Source organism: Silurus aristotelis (genome assembly GCF_946808225.1).
Source record: "Silurus aristotelis genome assembly, chromosome: 6".
NCBI classification, from domain to species: Eukaryota; Metazoa; Chordata; class Actinopteri; order Siluriformes; family Siluridae; genus Silurus; species Silurus aristotelis.
Genome location: NC_139579.1, coordinates 28,577,432 through 28,600,571, shown reverse-complemented (window position 1 = coordinate 28,600,571; position 23,140 = coordinate 28,577,432). Strand labels below are relative to the sequence as shown.

The following is a 23,140-nucleotide window of genomic DNA, read 5'->3' as shown; positions in this document are numbered from 1 at the left end:
CCTGCACGCAAACCACACACCGCATACAAAAACAATACAACCCACGAAATACTATTCTAGAAAACTCCCCGTATAAAAAATAAACTTCAGATGAAAGCTTGCTAGCTCTCAAGTATATAAATATATATATACTCACTTAATTAGGTACACCTGTCCAACTGCTCGTTAATGCAAATTTCTAATCAGCCAATCACATGGCAGCAACTCATTGCATTTAGGCATGTAGACATGGTCAAGACGATCTGCTGCAGTTCAAACCGAGTGCAGAATGGGGAAGAAAGGTGATTTAAGTGACTTTGAACGTGGCATGGTTGTTGGTGCCAGACGGGCTGGTCTAAATATTGCAATTGCTGATCTACTGGGATTTTCACGCACAACCATCTCTAGGGTTTACAGAGAATGGTCCGAAAAAGAGAAAATATCCAGTGAGCGGCAGTTCTGCGGGCGCAAATGCCTTGTGGATGCCAGAGGTCAGAGTAGAATAGCCAGAACAGTAACAGTAACTCAAATAACCACTCGTTACAACCGAGGTATGCAGAAGAGCATCTCTAAACGCACAACACGTCGAACCTTGAGGCGGATGGGCTACAGCAGCAGAAGACCACACCGGGTGACACTCCTGACAGCTAAGAACAGGAAACTGAGGCTACAATTCGCACAGGCTCACCAAAATTGGACAATAGAAGATTGGAAAAACGTTGCCTGGTCTGATGAGTTTCTGTTGCGACATTCGGATGGTAGGGTCAGAATTTGGCATCAACAACATGAAAGCATGGATCCATCCTGCCTTGTATCAACGGTTCAGGCTGGTGGTGGTGGTGTAATGGTGGAGGGATATTTTCTTGGCACACTTTGGGCCCATTAGTACCAATTGAGTATCATGTCAACGGCAAAGCAGTATTGTTGCTGACCATGTCCATCCATTTATGACCATCTTCTTATGGCTACTTCCAGCAGGATAACGCGCCATGTCTTAAAGCGCGAATCATCTTAGACTGGTTTCTTGAACATGACAATGAGTTCACTGTACTCAAATGGCCTCCACAGTCACCAGATCTCAATCCAATAGAGCACCTTTGGGATGTGGTGGAACGGGAGATTTGCATCATGGATGTGCAGCCAACAAATCTGCAGCAACTGCGTGAGGCTATCATGTGAATATGGACCATTAAACCTCTGAGGAATGTTTTCAGTACCTTGTTGAATCTATGCCACGAAGGATTAATGCAGTTCTGAAGGCAAAAGGGGGTCCAACCCGGTCCAACCTTTCATACATTTACATGTAAATTCTGGCAAAGACCATTTATAATATACCTAATAACAATGTTCACTAGTATCATTCGTTTTTTGTAACTGTTGAGACTGGCTCCCATTGTTGAAGGCCCACAATCTCTTTCTTGTGTTGATTATTTTCTTAATCATGAACTTTCAGAGAAACTATCTGTATACATCATTTGTATTAAATTTTTTATACTTTCATTTTTTATATTCTATTTCTGTTTACATGTCGACAGTGGTAACAAGCATTTCACTACATGTCGTACCCTGTGTGAATGTGTGTGACAAATAAGATCTGATTTGAAGTCAGCTAATCACCCAGTTGTTGTTTTTTGTTTTGTTTTTTAAAGGTGATGTTCCCTGTTTTGTATTATGATTCTGAAGCCCATATGATCCTATTTTATTGAACATAACAGAGAATTTCTATCAGTTACTCACCCCAAAGTTTATCCACTAGAAGTTGTAACAGTAAATCTGCCTTTATCCATGCAATCCAGCAATTGTAATGGAACAGCATTGAGCTTCACAACAGACAGCAAAAACACCAAGCGGTATAACTGTATATAGTATATGTAATTACAGTTATTTTAATAAACTGTTCAAATATAGTTTTTTATTGTCTCTCACTGAATACAAAATATTTGATATGCTTATTGACAATAATTGTTGTTACATGTAGCAAAAAGATCAGATAATTGGTGGATGGGCCTTGGGGACAGGACCTTAGTGACAAGGCGACCAAAAAGAAGGCCTCGTCCATCAATTACCAGAACCTGAAAACACAAAATATACTAATTAGTATATAGAAGAAGACGTAAGGCATTCAAGCTCAACAGTGAAGTGGTGCCAATAGTGGTTGATGTATTCAATACTGACCAAGACCTTGATATTAACTACATGTGTGGAGCCAGATTATGACAGGAATATAAGTGGTCTCTAAGCATGGTGTTGAGGTGGTGAATAGATAGTTCAAGATCTTAACGTGTAAAGCAAATAACTGGAATTAAGCATGATCAGATCATAAATAACTAAAAAATTTGTTTTGAAAGAAAATGACTCATTATAAGTCTCGTTTATGTGACGTTGAGAAGACAAGATCACGTCAGGGTTTTTTATATAGATAATTAGATAAAATAATGCCTAACTAGAAACCTCAAAGACCGGCTTGAACAAAGTGATTACATATTAGTGATTTTAAACGAGTACAGAGAATCAGGGTGTAGCCTCATGGATGCCAGCCTGCTTATGCTAGCTAGCGCACCACGGCCACTTCTACATATCTACTAAATACTAAGTGCAATTGAACAGCATAGACTCTTAATGCTGATTGTAACTCATTTACTAACCATAAAAGCAGCTCCAAGTCAAAAACAAACCCAGAAGGAAGGGCATATTAAAGGATTTTCCACGCACGAGGGAAATTACCCAGTAGCCTGGTATTGTTAGCATCGTGCTAATAAAGGACACATTAGAAGAAAAAATTTAATATTTGTTTCAAAAACCTATTTTTCAACCAAATTACAATTTATAATTCCCTTAGTCTGTCTAATTTTATAACTCACAGTTATTCAAAAAGGTGCAACAGATATTTTTACCACAGCAACACATTCTTTCAATCAAAACTCTGCACCATGGAATTTGTAATGATTTTTAATTAAATGATTTATTAAATAAAGAAAACTGACTGCTTGTTAAAAAGATATTCAATGTAAATTTAAGTTTCATATAACATTTGTAAAAATCCTTCCGTTTAATATATTTAATATATTATTACATGTTAATGTTTTTTTGTTGTTGTTGTTAAAGTCTTCCAAAAAAACATTTTATGTATTTTCGCAATTTTTTTTTCTGAAGTATTTCGAGAAATATTATGTTCAAAGGAGAAACTGCAGTAGAGTACACTTCCCATGAAAGCTTCCTCTCTCCCAAACCACCCCACAACAGTTAACTTGATTAGCTAGCCATGGAGTTAGCTTTTAAAAAGCAGCAGTTTTTACATTGTCGGGTTATATTTATTTATATTCAGGGTCATCAAATGGATGAATATATTTATGTGTAACTTTTTAAAATGTGAAAATGTTTTTAGCACTGTGACATCTTTTTCAATCAGCTTTACTTTTCCATTTTTATTGCATGCACTACTATAAAAATTAATAAAATAAAATCACAGACACTGGCAAAAGAGTGTTTACATCCTGCAAATAGCGTTTATAATATTCCTAGTGGAAATGTGCACTACTCTGATTCATGTTGTATCAACTTCTCAAGTTTGCGTTCATGGAAGCGGATCTCTTTTTGAAGATCCTCAATCTGCCTCCTATGCTGATTGATTATTTCCTGACGACTTTTTCTCAGAGCAGCTATCTGTTCCTGTTCCTTCTGCCTAAAACAAGTGAGAACATTCATTTAGCTCAGAATTTCATTGCTAAATCAATCCTGGATGCCACTGAAGATCAAGTTAATTATGAAAGTTAAAATTGGATGATGGTCAGAGTGGATAATTTGTGAAACTGTAATAAACACAATAACTAAGCTTCTGAAAGCGTTGCTTGCATTTCAGGTCCTGTTAAATGCACAAAGGAGAAAACCCTTGCGGATCAGCGTGACATGTACTCACTTGAAGTACCGCTCTTCCAAGGCGGCCTGACGCTTTCCAAATGCTCCTCCTGCTGACCTGATTGAACCGCCACCTCCTCCTCCTTTCCCTGCACCTGACCCCAGCCCTCCCACCTTTCACATGTAAAAAATAGAAGAAAAATAGTTACATGGGAACAAGGTGCTGATTGTAATAACAATAATGTATTAAAACAAACATACATACATACATATATATATATATATATATATATATATATATATATATATATATATATATATATATATATTCAAAAAGTATATATTCAAAACGTATATATACTTATATATATATATATATATATATATATATATATATATATATATATATATATATATATATATATATATATATATATATAGTGCATTCAGAAAGTATTCTATGCATTTCTGTAAACACTTTAAAATAAACTATGCTCATAAATATATATATATATATATATTTATCACTTTATATAGGTCACTTTAAGGACAATCACATCAACCACCTTAAATTTTTACTGTTTTACTGTTTACTGTCATAAGCATAGCTTGTATATACACTTTTCTCATATATATATATTTTATTTTGGATAAATTGTGGATTTTTCCTGGGTTTTTCCCGGTTTCACAAGCTTCTAAATATATAGTGCATTCAGAAAGTATTCTATGCATTTCTGTAAACACTTTAAAATAAACTATATATTTTATTTTTTATAAAGTTTATACTCTTTATTTATCTGCCTTCTTTTTCTTGGTTTATTTTTCTCCCCATCCTATTCCCTCATGCCTGACCGTCGTAAAAAGCATTTCACTGCATGTTGTACTCTGTATGTATGTGTAAAATTTGATTGACAGTGATTCCAATGGAATTGCATTTGCCACATAACTAATTTGTTTGGCTGATTTTCAGTAGACAGAAAAACTTATTTTTATGTTTTATGTGAAATACGGGGAAAAAATAAAAATAAAAATAAATAAATAAATATATATATATATATATATATATATATATATATATATATATATATATATATATATATATATATATAAAATCTAATTTTACACATACACATACATACAGAGTACAACATGCAGTGAAATGCATATGTGAAAATTTTACACATACACATACATACAGAGTACAACATGCAGTGAAATGCTTTTTACGACGGTCAGGCATGAGGGAATAGGATGGGGAGAAAAATAAACCAAGAAAAAGAAGGCAGATAAATAAAGAGTATAAACTTTATAAAAAATAAAATATATAGTTTATTTTAAAGTGTTTACAGAAATGCATAGAATACTTTCTGAATGCACTATATATTTAGAAGCTTGTGAAACCGGGAAAAACCCAGGAAAAATCCACAATTTAGCCGCTTCATTGTTTAAGCTGCGGGGTTCCAAGCATGAGAAAACAGTAGCGTCTTATAGTCCGGAAAATACGGTGTGTGTGTGTGTGTGTATATATATATATATATATATATATATATATATATATATATATATATATATATATATATATATATATATATATATATACCGTATTTATAGACATACCGTATTTCCCCCCACACACATTTCACATGCAACATGTGTTTTTCTGTCTATTGAAAATCAGCCAAACAAATTAGTTATGTGACAAATGCAATTCCATGGGAATCACTGTTTAAAAATATAATGTTTATCTGCACTTTTGCACAGTGCTGCTATTTGCAGTTATGGTAGATACGAAACTGCATTTTTGTTTCACTTTTCACCTGTACTATGCAATGATAATAAAGTTGCGTCTATTTATATAAGCATGCAATAAACATAACATAAACATTATTGAAAACCACGTCTCTGTTGAATACTCAATTCTGATACCGAATGTGTGCGTCACAGTGGAATTTAGTGCTTATTTAGATATATATAAAAAAAGGTTTTAAGAAACATAAAGTGCGTAAACAAGATACATTAGATTTTGATGAAAAGGAAAATACAAAAAAGCTACATTATTGGAGGACATCCTGATGTGCTTAGTGAAGACGTTCAACAGCCTCGAACTAAAGAACCTCGACGATATCATGTGTACAGTCTTTGACGTTCACGCTTGTGGGTAGGTGCGCGTGTCAACTGAATATATACAAACCGGGAGAAACCATATCACAGAGCGCAGAGGAGTAGGGGGTGCGAATGGGAGTCGGGCTCCGGTTTTGTCCGAAGCTGAATGAGAAATTGCAGAGATTTAATGATCTCATTTAGATTTCCTGGCTGTTAGTAATCATTTCCACGAACGAATCTAATAAGTTTCAAATGTATTTCAATAAAAATGGTTTGGACACTATAGTAGCAATGATCAAATAAGAAAATCTTAGAATGTTGCAGATGACGTAATTATTAATTGAGAGGGAAATTATAATGTTTTATTGATAATCTTACAGTAATACCGTTATAATCATTAAATCGCTCCAGCTTCTGATTCAGCTCCTGACATATCACTGGAGTCTGACTCCCTCTCGCACCCCCTACTACTCTGTGGAATGGTTTCTCCCGGTTTGTATACATTCAGGTACGCGCACGCGCACACGAGCGAGAAGTAGACAGTATAATAATAATAATAATAATAATAATAATAATAATAATAATAATAATAATAATAATAATGATAATGATAATGATAATGATAATAATAATAATAATAATAATAATAATAATGTCGAGGGTTGTTTTAGCCGTCTGAGGAATATTTCCATTACACACATCATTATGTCGATTCCTTTTCATCAAATATCATTTTATGATGTATATGCTGTATTTTATGAGCATTGCGCAGTTGGCATGTATCTGAAAAAGTTTTATTATTTTCATAACGCGGTTTCTCTCCGGCAAATTCTTTCTCTCTCTCTCTCTCTCTCTCTCTCTCTCTCTCTCTCTATATATATATATATATATATATATATATCTCTATATATATATATATATATATATATATATATATATATATATATATATATATATATATATATATATAAAAATAATTAAATGGTTTTTTTTAATAATTATATAACCACCTAACGGTGATAGGCTAAATGTCAGAGACACGCCCCCTCCTGTCCTGCCAGAATCAATCCACCTATTAATACCATCATTATGACGTCACGGCTAAAGAAAGATTCATTATAAAGAAACGGAGTACAGAAAAACCCCGTTGTACGAGCATAATTCGTTCGTGAAAATTGCTCGAAGGTCCATTTGCTCGTACGTTCGAACTGATTTTCCCCATAAGAATGAATGTAAAAGCGATTTAATCCGTTCCGAGACGTCATTCGATCGCTTATTTCTGTGCTTAAAAAGTATTCGTAGCCTATTTTAACAAACAAATACACAACAAATTACCGTAATGTAAACATAATTGAACATTTACCCATGTGGTAGTGGTTGATTGGGAGTGTGAGACGCACACCACCCTCGTAACCTTCTTGGTTTCAATTGTAATTCTATTTACTTTCGTTTTCACAGCACCATCACTGATTTCCTTGGGAGACATTTTTCAAGATTTCTAGTGCAATAAAAATATAACTCTAAATAAAGTTAATTTTTTCTGCACTGAACAATGAGATCAACTAAGGGACTGATGCTACCCTCGGTCGAAAGCAGGGAAACGGCAGCGTGGGTGCCTTCGAAATTTGCTCGCAAAATAGGGTTACATTTTTCGAGCAAGGTCGCTCGTATCTTCGTTTGCTTGTACTATTAGTTGGTCGTACAACAGGGTTTTACTGTATAACAGAACGCTGCATCACAGACAGGAATCTCATGCATTAAGAATGAATGGCATTATTTAAACAAGAAACCAAACGAACACAATTCAACAATCTCCCTTCACAGCATCAATATTAGCTTCATAAAATAACAAAAAAATACAGTCCATTTCAGGATTTCTTTGCATTTCTGTTGATTTTTTTTTTAACGCATTACAATTTTTCAACATGGCTATTGACAAATATGGATGCTAAATGCAAATGTTTGTTTATTATTAATGAAACAATCATCAAGCATGAAGACAAAATATTCTTGTAAATGTTTTAAAGTAATTATGGTGTTTTAAATTACGTAATTCATCAGGACACCAAACGGAACGTTTGCTATGTTTCCACACGGACGGTTAATGAGGTGATACCGTAGAAACTGTACCTCCTCTAACTTTCATATGGATTACATAATCAAAGATTTTTTAATGTTAATTCATTTACTTAAAAAAAAGAGAAAAAAGAGGACAGAGACAGGTACAGAAGAGAGCGCACCCTTTCGGGTTAACACTCTGGGTTCGACAAACTCACCGGCATGTTTTGTGGCATTTTTTCCTCATAACGCAGAAACAAACTTAAATTGCTAGGTTTTTTTCTTGATCTACAGATAAGAGCAATACATTATCCGAATCCGTAAAGATTCTACTTTCATATATTTCATAATAACAACAAAAAGCTGTTGTAAAATAAAGAAAACAGACAGGGGGCGCGCTACGCCTTCTCTGTCATTTCTCTCCACAGACACATAAATATAACAACCTGAATCTCAGTAAATATTTTGCCTCACAGACAATAAAGATATGCATATATGCAAAATTAAAATGTCTACTTTCAAGTAAATGAATTAGCATGAAAAACTAATATTTTCTGATTCATAAATCGAATTAATAATAGAGTTCGCAAAACGTTCTTTACTTCCAAAACATTTTGTAAATGTAGTTAAAATGTAAAACATTTTGAAATGAAGTGAAGTTAAAGTAAAAGTCTCCTCAAATAAAAATACTTCAGTAAAGTACAGATACGTGGAAAAAGCTACTTAAGTACAGTAATGAATAACATTGACTTTGTTACTGTCCACCACTAAAGGTAAGTCGTTAGAGGTTGGCTGGAAGTTAAAACCAGTTTTTCCAAAAAGCTACCATTTTCCATGCAATCGAGCAATAGTAATGTCTGAAACGATGTTCTGGACAGTTTTCAAAAGGAATTGCAATTTGCGTTTTTCCATATGTGGAGACATAAATTGTGTTAAATCCAAACGCAACTGCAAATCTTGCATTACGGTTTTCGCTTTCGTGAGCGCACAGTGACTGTCAGATTTCAAATGGAAAATCAAAGTTCATTTGAAACTGTATTTCCCGTGTCTTACGAGTTATGGCCATGTAACAACATTAAATACCATGTTTGCTTTTTCACGTTCTCTGCGTCATTTATGTAACCTGCCAAAACTCAAATGGAATCGCAATTCCTTTCGCATTTGCATTTTGTATATTTGAATTTCCTTGCACTGAAAGCTGTCAATCAATTGTCAGGGGTGGGACTATATTATTATTATTATTATTATTAAGTGAAGATATATTTTTTAAATACTTTATTAATTCAATGCCACAAAAACAAGACACATTACATTACTTTTCTTTCGGCTTCTCACGTTAGGGGGTGCCACAGCGGATCATCCGCATGTTTGATTTGGCACATGTTTTTACGCTGGATGCCCTTCCTAAAGCAACCCTCCCCATTTATCCGGGCTTGGGACCGGCACTGAGAGTGGCTGGGGTTGGTTCCCTGACCGGGGATCGAACCCGGGTCAGCGTCGCATCCTAACCACTAGACCACCAGGGACCCTACAAGATGTATTAAATTATCGTGTCAAATTAACACAAGCTTCCAGAGAAAAAAGAGGCAAAAAGAAAAAAGAAAATGACATTAATTTCAATGTTTTCAGTGCTTTCTTGGTTTTTGTTGGATCCAAGAATTTGAAGTCATTTATAAACTGGGAAAATGTTGTTTACATTGAGCACACTTTTTTCTTATCTATATCAAATTTTGCAAATAAAATAAACAAATGTATAATATGTTGTGGTTTACAATTAAAATTAAAATTTTCTGCATAAACAAACACATCAATTATACATATTTGTATAACACATTCTATTTTTCTATTAATATAGAATTGCATATTTTTTCAAAATAATATTGATTAAATACAATAAAATAAAAGATGCAAAATAGTTTATTTTGCTTGACCATGCTGTCATGCTCTCATGCTGTCTTTGCACCTCCTTGCTGCTGTTTTTTTTGCATTACATTGTTCTGTTCTGTTCTGTTCTGTTTGTATTCTCTCCTGGGTAGAGTTTTTACATTTCTCCTAACACAGTACTGTATAATCAAGTATACAGCAGGTTTACTAGTCGGTGCTATACTTGTTTTTTTGTCTTTTGTCTTGTCTTGCGTTGTCTGTCTGCACTGTCTGTCTGTACTGTTTTTTGTTTGCACTGTTTGCACCAGGTTGCACTCGATGCACTTTATGTTTGTGTTGTAGCTCAACTTTATGCTGTTGTTGTTTTGTTGTTTAGTGTAGCACCAGGGTTCCGGAGGAACGTTGTTTCGTTTTTTACTGTGTACTGTGTACCGCTGTGTATAGTATAAATGACAATAAAAGCCTCTTGACTTGACTTGACTCTTGACTTGACCAGAACATTTACAGATATATGAAATATTCATCTTAAATCTTACCAAAACATGCTCAGCAGGATAAATTCTATGGAGTATTTTGTAAGAATCTTCCTTAATTTTTAAATTGATACAAAACTTATTTAGCAGTTTCCATGCTTTAACCCAAGAGATGTCACCAAATAAAGAAGACCAAAAGATTTTGGCAGCAGGTAAAGATACAGAACGAAGAACATTTCTTATTATCTTATTACTACACTGTTATTATAAAAACAATATTTTCAATGAAAATGTTTTTTTACATGGATTACCCATGCTGATTTCTTCTAAAATGTAGTTTTTTTTAAAGTATCGTCACACTCTTTAGAATTGTGTCAAGAACAACAGCAAATTCTCTTGGTTTAAATGGTATTCGGAGTTTTTAAAAAGATTCAGTGTATGACAACAATATTTATGAGAATTAAAGAGCTGTCTTCTAAAAGAATATCTTTATTGAACCAGGATGGGACTATCGTATTGGAAGTGTTTTTATTGGGAAGTGACGTCACACAATCGATAGCCAAGAGGGGAAATACCAGTAATATGAAATAGTAACTACGTACAATGAACCAGTCATAGGTGGTACCTAAACAAGAATGGTCCAAAAAGTAATTGCTAACAGATTGGAAAACCAAGCATGGCTCATTTTTAGATATTCTATTCCTAACCAAGTTAAAGAAGTCCATTTTATAATATTACACTGTTTTTATCCTGTTAATTCCATAATTGCAAAATATGTGGACAATATGTGTTTATATACATTTTGCAGCCAACTTGTTACTTGCGGTGTGGTACAAGCTTTTTATAACTAAAATTATGTTTTTAATTTAATTCATGACTCTTTTATTTTCACGTTAAAGGATATAATTATCTTTTTTTCAGCCATAGTAACAAGTCAGTTGAATATATTGTCTACTTTTATGTTTTTATGCCCAAGTTCTACATTCATAAATGTACATTTTCAAAATCAGTTCCTAAAATATTGCCTTTTGCTCTGTGAAATAAAAAACATTTTAAACTCATTGAATCGAAGAGAAAAGCACAAATCTTCTCTGTTTTTGTCTCAACACTCAGATTTAATTAATGATACACTGTGATTTTTTTTGTTATATTAAAATGTTTTTTTTTTTTTGGTCATTCCTTTATTTACTTACTTACATATTTATTTATTTGTTTGTTTGTTGGTTTACTCTGTTTGTTGTTATTTAATAACATATTCTTCTATTTTTAATTTCATTAACTGTGGATAGCTGATTGTGTAACTAATTGTCTTTACACCTAAAACTTGTTATAAAAGTTAAACTTTTATTCTTACAATTAAAAAAAACTATTGTCAATTTATATAAAATAGTAATAATGTGCATTATATAAAAAAAAGGGGGGGGGGGGAATGCCAGTAAGAGACAATTTTGCGGAATGTTTTGAACAATGGAGGCTGTCAGTGAAATTGTGGAAGACATTACATTGTTAATGCAGCTGTTGTTGACAGTTCATACACTCTAGATTTAAACTTATTTAGAAGCCATTTCGTTTTGGACAGGTTAAATGAGTTGGGGCCTTGACGAACAGCAACGTTAGCAATGTTGTCAGTAATGTTGTCACCTAAGTGAATTGGCTAACAGGCTTTGTGTGAAAGAGAGAACAGCTAAAGGATTAGGACATCATTTGATGGACATACCACTAGAACTCACTAGTTTCAATTGCTTTACTGTGTACAGTATGCATAATTACAGTTAATTTAATAAACTGTTAAAATGTACTTCTTTATTGTGTCCTGGTGGTCTAGTGGTTAGGATGCGGCACTCTCACCGCTTCGGCCCAGGTTCGATCCCCGGTCAGGGAACCAACCCCAGCCACTCTTAGTGCCGGTCCCAAGCCCAGATAAATGGGGAGGGTTGCGTTAGGAAAAGCATCCAGCGTAAAAACATGTGCCAAATCAAACATGCGGATGATCCGCTGTGGCGACCCCTAAAGGGAGAAGCTGAAAGATATAATTGGGTGATAGAATACAAATTAGCCAGGGGGCCCAGAACAAACCCTAGTGGTGCCCCTGGATCCCAGTTCAAAGCGAAACGCAATTGACTTCTTATGAACCAAAACCCTGGCCATATTTAAGCGACCGCTTTGACTTCAAGTGCAAGAAAGACAACAGCTTGATTCGATGTGTGCACTCACTGTCTGAATTCTGAATCTGCATTTCTATCATTATCATAAATCACATCACATCAGGAGATTTATTTTCCAGCGAAAGTGCATAACACATTAGGCACAAGAGATATAGCCAGAGAGCTATGGTGCTAAACACAGTGACAGCAACACAGCAGACAGACTTCTTTTAGGAAGATACAATGTTTTTGTTTCTTTCTACTTGTAGTGTATATGAAATGTTCTTTCTAACAGGGAGAGTGCTGAGCACTGTCTTCTGCAGGAAATACACCAGCTAGACATAAAGCAGACTGGCATTAGCTTTAGCAAGGTTCTCCAGTCTGGGCTTCAACCTGTAACAAGGCCAGTTGTGACATCTTGTCTAATCCCAGTCTAGTATTTTTGCTTAAATATCTGCCCAATACAAAACTTGCAAAAAAAAAAAAAGCACTTTCATTTGTAAAGGTGTTTCTTCAATTAAAGACAACCAGGTTAGGATGTGTATATCCTTGTACTTTTTGAGCCACACTCTGAATGAATTTTACTCTGAGTACATTTTAAATGAGTTACTTTTAGATTTTTAGACTGGTAACTTGACTTGTACTCAAGTAAAATTCATTGAAGTAACACTTGAGTAGAATATTTGATTACTATTCCCACCTTTGGAGATCACTGCTGTTATTATTATTATCATTATTATCATTATTATTATTATTATTATTATTATTATTATTATTATTATTATTATTATTATTAATAACCTAGTATAGTATTTAGGAATTGTTACAGAGCATTATAAGCGTTCAAATAAAAAAAGGGAGGGAAAAGAAACGCGTGTTCTTGTTTCCGCCCGGATACACTTTTTGGTTGCTCACTCCATTTCACATGAATGGAGAAGGAACTAGTAACAAGCCCATGACGTGACATTTTTTGAGAAATTAGTCAAGTCCTCTTTTTTTTACTACCTGTTTCTACGTGTTAGTGGTTTGAGAGTCTGTGCTGTTGAGTTGAGCTGTGCGGTGTGTGTTGATAGAGGTTGAAGCTTCACAAAGCGAGGCAGCTAGCTCCTGATCGACTGACTAGCCGCGGTATCGCCGCACCACTGTCTTGTCGTGTCACGTGCAAAAACAAAACATATAGTAATAAAAATGTTGAAAGAAATCCTCGATCTGCGTCCTGAGGAGCAAATATTTTACGCCGTCTTGCTGTTTTCGTGGACGGTGTACCTATGGGAGGCCTATCTCTCTTACAGACAGGTAATGTGATCGGGTTTATTAATGTCTTCATACATGCACAAAGAGCTGTAATAATATCTCATATTGTACAATTTATATCATAGGATTTTGTATTTATTTTTCAAGTCATCAAATGGTGTAAGATGTTTAATAATATTGCAATAATAACTCATTGTTTCCAGATTATAGTCAGTGAAAATGCATCGCTTTTTTTTAGAAATATTCAGACCCCTGTCCTGAATTATTTCATATTACTGACGTACAAACAGTGCATTATAATTTTATCCTGTTCAATATTTTATTTCCAAACACTAGAACCCTAAAGAAATGATTGTCAGGTGATTTTTTTGGGGGGTGAAAATAGGTTTATGGAAAAAGAAAATGCATAAGCATTCAACCTGAATTCCTTCCTGCTCTTTTTTAAATAAAAAAAATATTTTTTTTTTTAATTATATTTATTTATAAATAGAGCTATAATTTTATATCCTTTAATTGTGTCACTTTTCGTGAACTGTGATAAAGTATTGTAAAAGAACATTGTCGGTGCAAACTCTCATTAGAAAAATGAAGTCCATGGTGGGACGCCAGAAAAAAAATTCTTGAAAATATAAAAAAAAATTAAGTAATTGCAGGGAATAAAACAAAAATCACAATTTGTGCTTCTCATGCCACTGCAATTGTGTGCATATAGCATAACATCTAGATTTAATTTGAAGTATGCAATATACATCATGAATGCATGATTGTAAATTCAATCTCAACTTCCTAGAATATGAGAGAAAATCAACATTAGTTCTTATTTTTAAGAAAATGAATTTGATGCGATCAAGGCACATTGAGGACGTGAACTCTCGATCCAGTTCGCTTGCATCCTACCACAAACGTTTCTCAGATGCGGGATCTTGTCTGTGCCACTTGTTTCTAGTCAAACGAAATGCCACAGGTTTCAGTGATTCTTGTGTTTTGCACCTCAGAGGAAGATCTACAGCACCGCCACGCACGTGCCTGCTGAGCTGGGGAAGATTATGGACTCTGAGACTTTTGAAAAGTCACGCCTCTACCAGCTGGACAAGAGCAACTTCGGCTTCTGGTCTGGTCTTTACTCCGAGACGGAGGGAACGGTGAGTGGGTGAACAAAGACATGGCACAGAGTGTGTAAAAAGATTTTGTTAGCATGAGTAAATGATCAGTCGAACATTCGAAATAACTAAAACCTCTGTAAACATTAGTGGAAGGAATAAAACACTTGGGGGCTTGTTGTTACTGGAAAATAATCAACTGTTGTTACTGATTTGTTCATGGCTTTGAGAAAAGTGTGTTTTCTGCTACAGCACGCTCCCCCTAGAACTTTATAATGAGGCATGTCAAAGCATTTTATTTAAATTGCTGATCATCAGAATTTTTTTCTCAGCTGATTCTGCTGCTTGGAGGGATCCCGTTCCTCTGGAAGATCTCCGGAAACCTGACCGGCCGATTCGGCTTCGGCCCGGAGTACGAGGTGGGTGTCTGAGGTGACGAGGTGAACTCGTCACATTTCGCTTTAGAATGAACCAGTGGTGTGGCTCAAACTGTCACTTTGTTGTTTAATCCTGTGCACTTGTAATGTAATGGCTGCTGCAGATCTCACAGTCGTTGGTGTTTTTGATGCTGGCAACGTTATTCAGCGCCGTTACGGGTCTGCCGTGGAGTCTGTACAGCACGTTCGTCATCGAGGAGAAGCATGGCTTCAACCAGCAGGTGAGGAACATTTCATTCTGAGAGATGGAGGGATAGAGGATTGGAGGAAAATGGTGGGTGGGTGAGGGTGATGCTGTGAGGTGGAGGGGTGGACTTTTTTTTGGTGGTCATTCCGAATGAAAGATACGGTGGGCTGTTTACATGAGACGTTATCTAATCCGATGTGGCATTTACATGTGCCCGCGCTTTCGCTAGCGTCTGTCTTGTTTGTCGCAACATAGAGTTACAGTTTTTCTGATGCACGCTATTTTTATGCTCTTAATAAAGCAACCACACGATTTTGTGGGAACACCTTTCCTGGAAGCATATACGGAGCATCTCATCACCCCTCCCTCCTCCGAACAGCAAAAGCATGTGGATGAAGGTCCGTAGTGAGGACTGGTGAGGGTGGGTTGTATTGCTAGAGTTTAGTGACCTGAAATGAAAACGAAACTGTCGGTCATTCACATGTTTGTGTGGGCTGGTGGAAGGATTTATGGCCCCAGAAGAAAAGACAGTGAGAAATCCAAATCCTCTAATTATTGTGTCATGGTCTAGTGGTTAGGATGCGGTGCTCTCACCGCTGCGGCCCGGGTTCGATTCCCGGTCAGGGAACCAACCCCAGCCATTAGGGTTGCACAAGCCTTAGTGCCGGTCCCAAGCCCGTATAAATGGGGAGGGTTGCGTTGAGAAGGGCATCCAGCGAAAAAAACGTGGCAAATCAAACATGCGGATGGTCCGCTGTGGCGACCCCTAATGGGAGAAGCCGGAAGAAAGTTTGTGTCGCGGTCGTATTATACAAACTCTGAAGCCGTGTTGTGGCGAATCGTTTTGCTTAATAGTGTGGATGAAAACACAATGGGGTGTGCTGGAGTTGGAGTTGAAGCTGGAGTTACTGTGTCTCTTATTTTTCTTTTCTTAAAGTGTTTAATTCCTTTGATTTCACAGAAGTTGGCCAAAAGTTTTTTGAGTTTCAATCAATTCATACATTAAAGCAACTATAAGTATATTATAGTTTATAGACAAGAAGTTTCCTACAGGGCTCCGTACGCATCAGTGGAAAAAAGGACTATTTGAGAATATAACAATGCAATCAAAGTTTGTACCCTTGTACTTTCTTTCTCCTCAGACGATCGGCTTCTTCCTGAAAGATGCTCTTAAGAAGTTTGCGGTGACCCAGTGCATCCTGCTGCCCGTCACCTCTTTGCTGCTCTACATCATAAAGATTGGCGGAGATTATTTCTTCATTTACGCCTGGCTCTTCACACTCGTCGTTTCTCTGGTTAGAGATTATATAATTAAGCTATACAGCATAAATACAGTTATTTGAGTTGATTGGGATTGATAACGTTTCATTTCCATTTTATATTTATTTATATAGCTGGGTTTTTTCGATTCAGCATAATTCTGCGTTCACACTAGACTTTCAGCAGGCGGAATTTTTCCGGGAAATGCCCATCCGCTGCTTATGACAAGGTTGAAATATACGTGTGCTGGCTTTGCCAGTTTTTTAGCACACGGGTGAGTTTTGAAAGCAGGAAGGAAAGCGGGTTGATTTTCTACCACACAGTTATATATTTTATTGCGGGTTTTTTTGTTGTTGTTTTTTTAAAAGAGAGAGGACTGCTATCCCTTCAATATCACTGGTAATTTTTAGTCCATTTTGCCTGACCATGCAAGGAATTTGTTTCCAGTTTCAAGCAAACTGACACTGCATGCAACTCGGCATGTCGTATAGTGGTACCCCGCTTATTGACCGGCTCGGACATCGACCTTTTCGCTTAGCGAACAGTTTTTCGACCGAAATTTGCGCCCGCTCAACGAACAAATGCCCGCTTATCGACCTTTTTTTACCCCGACCCACGTGGAGTGAGGGAAAGGATCTTCCCAGTCTCGCCTCAGCCTTCGTGGAGAGAGCATCTATCGTAAATTAAACTTCGGTTTGTGAACAATAAAGTGTTATTTAGCGGTCAATATAACAATTTAGTGCATGTTTATTGTATATTGCGTGTACATTTTCTCTTTGACCTTTTCGCATTTTTACCGGTTTTAGGGAATTGATTAAGGTCGATAAGTGGGGTACCACTGTATATCTTATAAAAAAAAAAAAAAATTATTTAAACATTATTTTTTTCTCCTCTTTTTCTCTCTATTTATAATTTCCAGGTCTTGGTGACCATCTATGCTGACTACATCGCCCCCCTGTTTGATAAGTTCACCCCGCTCCCAGAAGGAGAGCTGAAATCGGACATCGAAAGCATGGCCAAGTCTATCAGCTTCCCACTCACAAAGATCTATGTGGTAGAAGGTACTAGAAACCCATTGTGAAATCATTACACAGCCGTGTTTTAGAACGTGCAAGTGCTCAGCTTTTACTGGTCCATTCTTTCCACTGCAGTTTTGAAACTATAGGGTGTTTTGAGGTTTTTATTTATTTTAAACTTTGACACAGTTGTGTTTTTTTCCACTGTCACTTCCCAGGCTCTAAAAGATCCTCGCACAGCAACGCCTACTTCTACGGTTTCTTCAAGAACAAGCGCATCGTGCTGTTCGACACGCTGCTGGAGGATTACTCTCCTCTGAACAAAAAAACTGACGGAGAGTCCGGCACCGAAGAGGACAGCACAGAGGAGACAGCAGACGAGACCAAGCCCCAGCCTAAAGTCAGTACAAAAGAATGCATTAACTATAGTTTGATTAACTGAATACTAATCAATAAAAAAAATATATGAAATTTTCTCAAACTGGACTAATGTGCTGCAACCGCTTTTTTTAATTATTTATTTAGATTTTTTTTACACACAGGACCCTGCTGGTTATGGATACTTTTTCTTTTATTTATTAAATGGTCACTTTGTGTTCAGGCTGGCTTTGTTTCAACTCACTTAACCTTTTCTTTCAATTTCTTAAACAGTGATCATATATATAATATGCAAAATTATAAATATAATTTTTTTATTCATATATATATATATATATATATATATATATAAAATAAGCAAATTTTGAAAAAAAATATATATATTTTTTTTATTATTATTATTTTTTATTTTATTTTAAAAATACATAATTAATAAATAAAAAAAAAGGTGGTTACGATAGTAACTCCAACCCCCCCCCCCCCCCCCTAAAAAAAAACAAAAAAAAACATCTGTCTATATTTCTATCTTCTAGCACAAGAAGCAAGGCTGCAGTAACTCAGAGGTTCTGGCGGTTCTTGGCCATGAATTGGGACATTGGAAACTGGGCCACACAGTGAAGCACATCATCATTAGCCAGGTGAGCTAGCCATTACATACAGAAGACATCTGTAATTTTAAACTAGTGTTAAACTGTCATGGTGTCATGCCTTTAGTCCAAAACATGGAGGGAATGATCAAAATAATTTCTTCTACAATAAAGATACCAACTTGTACAGTACTGCTGACCGAACACCATGTTCCTGGCAAACAGCTGGCTAATTTAGTCTAATATTTCATGCCTGCGATATCAGTTTCCGTTTACACTTTGATCTTCGAAACATTAGCTTTCTGGACACAGACTTTGAGACTTGGTTCTGTCTGGACCTGTCTGATTAAAGACTGACTGTCAGATGAACTAGTTATACAGTAAAATGAATTAAATGTTACTTTTTGGATTTATTTCTCAATTACCCTCCACAGGTAAACTCGTTCCTCTGCTTTTTCCTGTTTGCTGTTCTGATTGGTCGGAAAGAGCTCTTCACGGCTTTTGGCTTCCACGACAACCAGCCGACTCTCATCGGGCTGCTGATCATCTTCCAGTTTATTTTCTCCCCCTACAATGAGGTAGAGTCGTCCATTATTCTGTTTACAGCGTGTGCATGCGTGTGACTGATTTTCTAATTGGGCCACAACTAGTGAAGTGATCAGGCAATAAATTTGTCATTTATAATGAATGTTATAATGAATGTTATCATGCTACACTATATGGACAAAAGTTTGTGGACACCATGTGCTTTCTGAACATCTTATTCCACATTTAGTCCTCATTTGCTGTTATCATAACCTCCACTCTTCTGGGAAGATGTTCCTCTAGATTTTAGAGTGTGTTGTGGAGGTTTGTATTCGTTGAGCCAGAAGGGTGTTAGTAAAGTCACATGTAGGTGAGGTGAGGAGACCTGGGGTGTGGTCAGTATTACAATTAATCCCAAAGGTGTTCAGTAGGGTTGAGGTCAGGGCTCTATAGAAGGCTCAAGATCTTACACACAGCCATGTAAACTATATCTGGATTTGCGCACAGGGGAATTGTTATGCTGAGACTGAGTGTTTGGGTCTCTTAGTTTAAGTGTGAAGGGAAAATGTTATGCTTTTGCATCAAGACATTTTATACAATCGTGTGCCTTCAACTTTGCGGTAACAGATTCGGGAGGAAGAGATATTGCTGGAAATGTCAGGTGTCCCAATACTTTAGTCCATAAAGTTTATTTTGAATACCCAGAAAAACATGACTAGTGGTTTAGTAATAATTATTTGGCCTTAATCTTTCAGTATAAGAATAAAAATTATTTTGATGTCTAGCTATTTTCCTAAAGCAGCACAAATATTTTTGTTCCCTATTACTTGTTTATTAATAGCTAATTGTATATTGTGTAGATGTTTATTATAAACTAGTTGTCCATATCCAATTATTAATTGTTATTTTAGTTTATTTGGATCGATGTCTGTGACATTTTATTTGTTGTGTGTGTGTTTTGTTTTGGAATTTTAATATAATGTTTAAAATTAACATATTTCAGCCTTCATCCATTCAACTGATATTGAGAGTTTTGCAGAGATTTGGACAGCTGTTCACCTTCAGACTAAATGATTATATATATAATTCTGTTTCACTCCTCCAGCTCTTGACGTTTTGCCTGACAGTGCTGAGTCGCAGATTCGAGTTTCAAGCAGACGCCTTTGCGCGAGCCATGGGTCGATCGACTGAGCTTTGCTCAGCCCTCATCAAGCTAAACAAAGACAACCTTGGCTTTCCTGTGGCTGATTGGCTCTTCTCAATGTGGCACTATTCCCACCCTCCCCTGCTGGAGAGACTCAGGGCTATCAAGGACGCAAAGAAACAAGACTGACGGTTCCACCAGGGGGCGCCACATTCACCATCCGCCCCTCACAGGAAGGGCCTCCGGTGGCCGCTGCTTGCTGTCTGAAGAAGCTGAAAAGTCTCTCTCTCTCTCTCTCTCTCTCTCTCTCTCTCTCTCTCTCTCTCTCTCTCTCTCTCTCTCTCAATAGTTGTTTCTTATACCCTTATCTTTCTAGGGTTTATTTCACAAATTTTTTGTACCAGTTTTAATTGGTTCGATTTAATTGGACTTGTTTACAGTCTAATGCTTCGTGCAACGGGGACTCGAGAAAGATCTTTTTTTTTTTTTTTTTTTTAAATTAAGAAACATCCTCTCATTTTACAGCCAATCTCTAATAATTATATTTTCAGTATACATGGCATTGGAGCAAAATTTGTTTCTGTGAGAGAGATGAGCATGAGGTAAAACACCTCGTTTAAACCTCGTCGGTTATAAACACGCTGAATGGCCTTTGAGCCATTTGAAGGAAAAGATTCGGACCAATTCTGTAAATATGTAGTTGATTGGTTCTTTTTCCTTTTTTTCTTTTTTTTAAGAAAGAAAATTTAGAGCCACTTAAAAAAAAAAAAGTTATTGACAAATGTTGATAGGTCGAAATCTGTTAATTTTTACTCAGATTATTTATTTTTTTTCTTTTGAGTTCTTCTAGCATATGGCAGAGTGTGAAAAAGTGTGTGCGAGCAGAAAAGTGACAATTATCCAATCCCCTGCCGTTTTCATCTTTTAATTAATGACATTAACAAGGAAGCCTCATTGCTTGACATCACTCTTGGTTTCTAAGTGTATTTCAGTGCCGCACTCAGACGCATCCTTGAGGAAAAGGCTTTCATTGCGGTGGATTAATGTTTGCATGCTGGAATTCAGAATCCACTCACTCCCACCTCATTGATACCAAATGTGTCAGGTTAAAGAACACAAGAAAGGATTAGAAAAGCAGGATGAAGCCATAACTGAGAATTTGTTGAGAAATTGTTACTAGGTTGAGGCATCTCAGGAGTTCCATATATATCCCCCTTTTTGACATTTGCAGTGTTTGATCCAACGATTGTGAATGTACCATCTCGTGAATAAAAGTCAACAGCAAATCGGCCAATGTGTCTTTTTGATATCATTAATTCTACTATTAATTATGTTTTGATCTTTTACAGAATTTTCCTACGTGGTCCCTGGAGTTAATGTCCAAATATTAGCTTGTCACTTTTTTTTTTTTTAGAAACACTACTAATACTAGATACAGTGCATGCAGAAAGTATTCACAGCAATTCGCTTTTTCCACATTTTATGTTAAAGCCTTATTCCAAAATAGATTAAATTCATTATTTTCCTTAAAATTCTACAAACAATACACCATAGCATCAACATAAGTCTTTTTTTTTTTTTTATCTTTGGAAATTTATATATATATATATATATATATATATATATATATATATTTAAAAAAATCATGTATGTAAGTATTCAAGTATGTAAGTATTTGCCATGACACTTAAAATTGAGCTCAGGTGCATCCTGTTTTCACTGATCATCCTTGAGATGTTTCTACCTCTTCATTGGAGTCCACCTGTGGAAAATTCAGTTGATTGGACATGATTTGGAAAGGCACATACCTGTCTTTTTTACTACATATATATATATATATATATATATATATATATATATATATATATATATAAAATCATAATCATCTTTGGCTTCTATTATGGGTCGCCAGGGCGGGTTATCCGTCTCCATACCCCCTTTCCTCTACATCTGCCTCTTTCAAAGCAACTACCTGCATGTCCTCCCTCACCACATCCATAAAGCTCCTCCTTCCAGGTGGCTCCATCCTTAGCATTCTCCCACCGATATACCCCATGTCCCTCCTCTGCACATGTCCAAACCATCTCAATCTAGCCTTGTCCCCAAAATGCCGTACATGCACTGTCCCTCTAATTAACTAATTTCTAATCCTGTTCATCGTCGTCACTCCCAACGTAAACCTCAACGTCTTCAGCTCTGCTACCTCCAGCTCCACCTCCTGTCTTTTACTCAATGCCACTGTCTCTAATCCATACATAATTACAGGTCTCACCACAGTCCTATAAACTTTCCCTTTTACTCTTGCAGATACTCTTCTATCACAAATCACTCCTGCTATCACTCTTCTCCACCCACTCCACCCTGCCTGCACTCTTTTCTTTACTTCTCTAACACACTCTCCATTACTTTTCACTGTTGACCTCAGGTACCTGAACTCCTCCACCTTCTCCACCTCTTCTCCCTGCAATCGCACCACTTCACTGTCCTCCCTCTCATTCACACACATGTACTCTGTCTTACTCCTCCAGACTTTCATTTCCCTTCTTTCCAGCACATACCTCCACCTCTCCAGGCTCTTCTCAACCTGCTCCCTATGCTGACCACAAATTATAATATTATCCGCAAACATCATAGTCCACGGAGGCTCCTGTCTGACCTCGTCCATCAACCTGTCCATCACCACTGCAAACAGGAAAAGGCTCAGAGCCGATCCTTGATGCAGTTCAACCTCCACCTTGAACCAGTTTGCTGTTCCT

General features: G+C 36.3%; 1 protein-coding gene across 1 annotated transcript; it reads left to right on the top strand.

Annotated features, from left to right (window-relative positions):
- Positions 1 to 13,345: 13,345 nt before the first annotated feature.
- zmpste24 (zinc metallopeptidase, STE24 homolog) lies at positions 13,346 to 21,672 on the top strand. The gene is made up of 10 exons (XM_083543516.1): positions 13,346 to 13,792; positions 14,746 to 14,892; positions 15,183 to 15,269; positions 15,392 to 15,508; positions 16,617 to 16,769; positions 17,654 to 17,795; positions 17,969 to 18,150; positions 18,662 to 18,766; positions 19,150 to 19,293; positions 20,346 to 21,672. Exons 1-10 carry the CDS (start codon positions 13,685 to 13,687, stop codon positions 20,571 to 20,573), a joined length of 1,413 nt encoding a protein of 470 aa, XP_083399642.1. The 5' UTR covers positions 13,346 to 13,684; the 3' UTR covers positions 20,574 to 21,672.
- The last annotated feature ends 1,468 nt before the right edge of the window (positions 21,673 to 23,140 follow it).

Bases quoted from the DNA above. Each gene is read 5' to 3' on its own strand.
- zmpste24 (XM_083543516.1), top strand. From the start codon at position 13,685: ATGTTGAAAGAAATCCTCGATCTGCGTCCTGAGGAGCAAATATTTTAC. The intron at 15,270-15,391 runs GTGGGTGTCTGA...TGGCTGCTGCAG, and splicing joins GCTTCGGCCCGGAGTACGAG to ATCTCACAGTCGTTGGTGTT. The intron at 18,767-19,149 runs GTGAGCTAGCCA...TACCCTCCACAG, and splicing joins AGCACATCATCATTAGCCAG to GTAAACTCGTTCCTCTGCTT.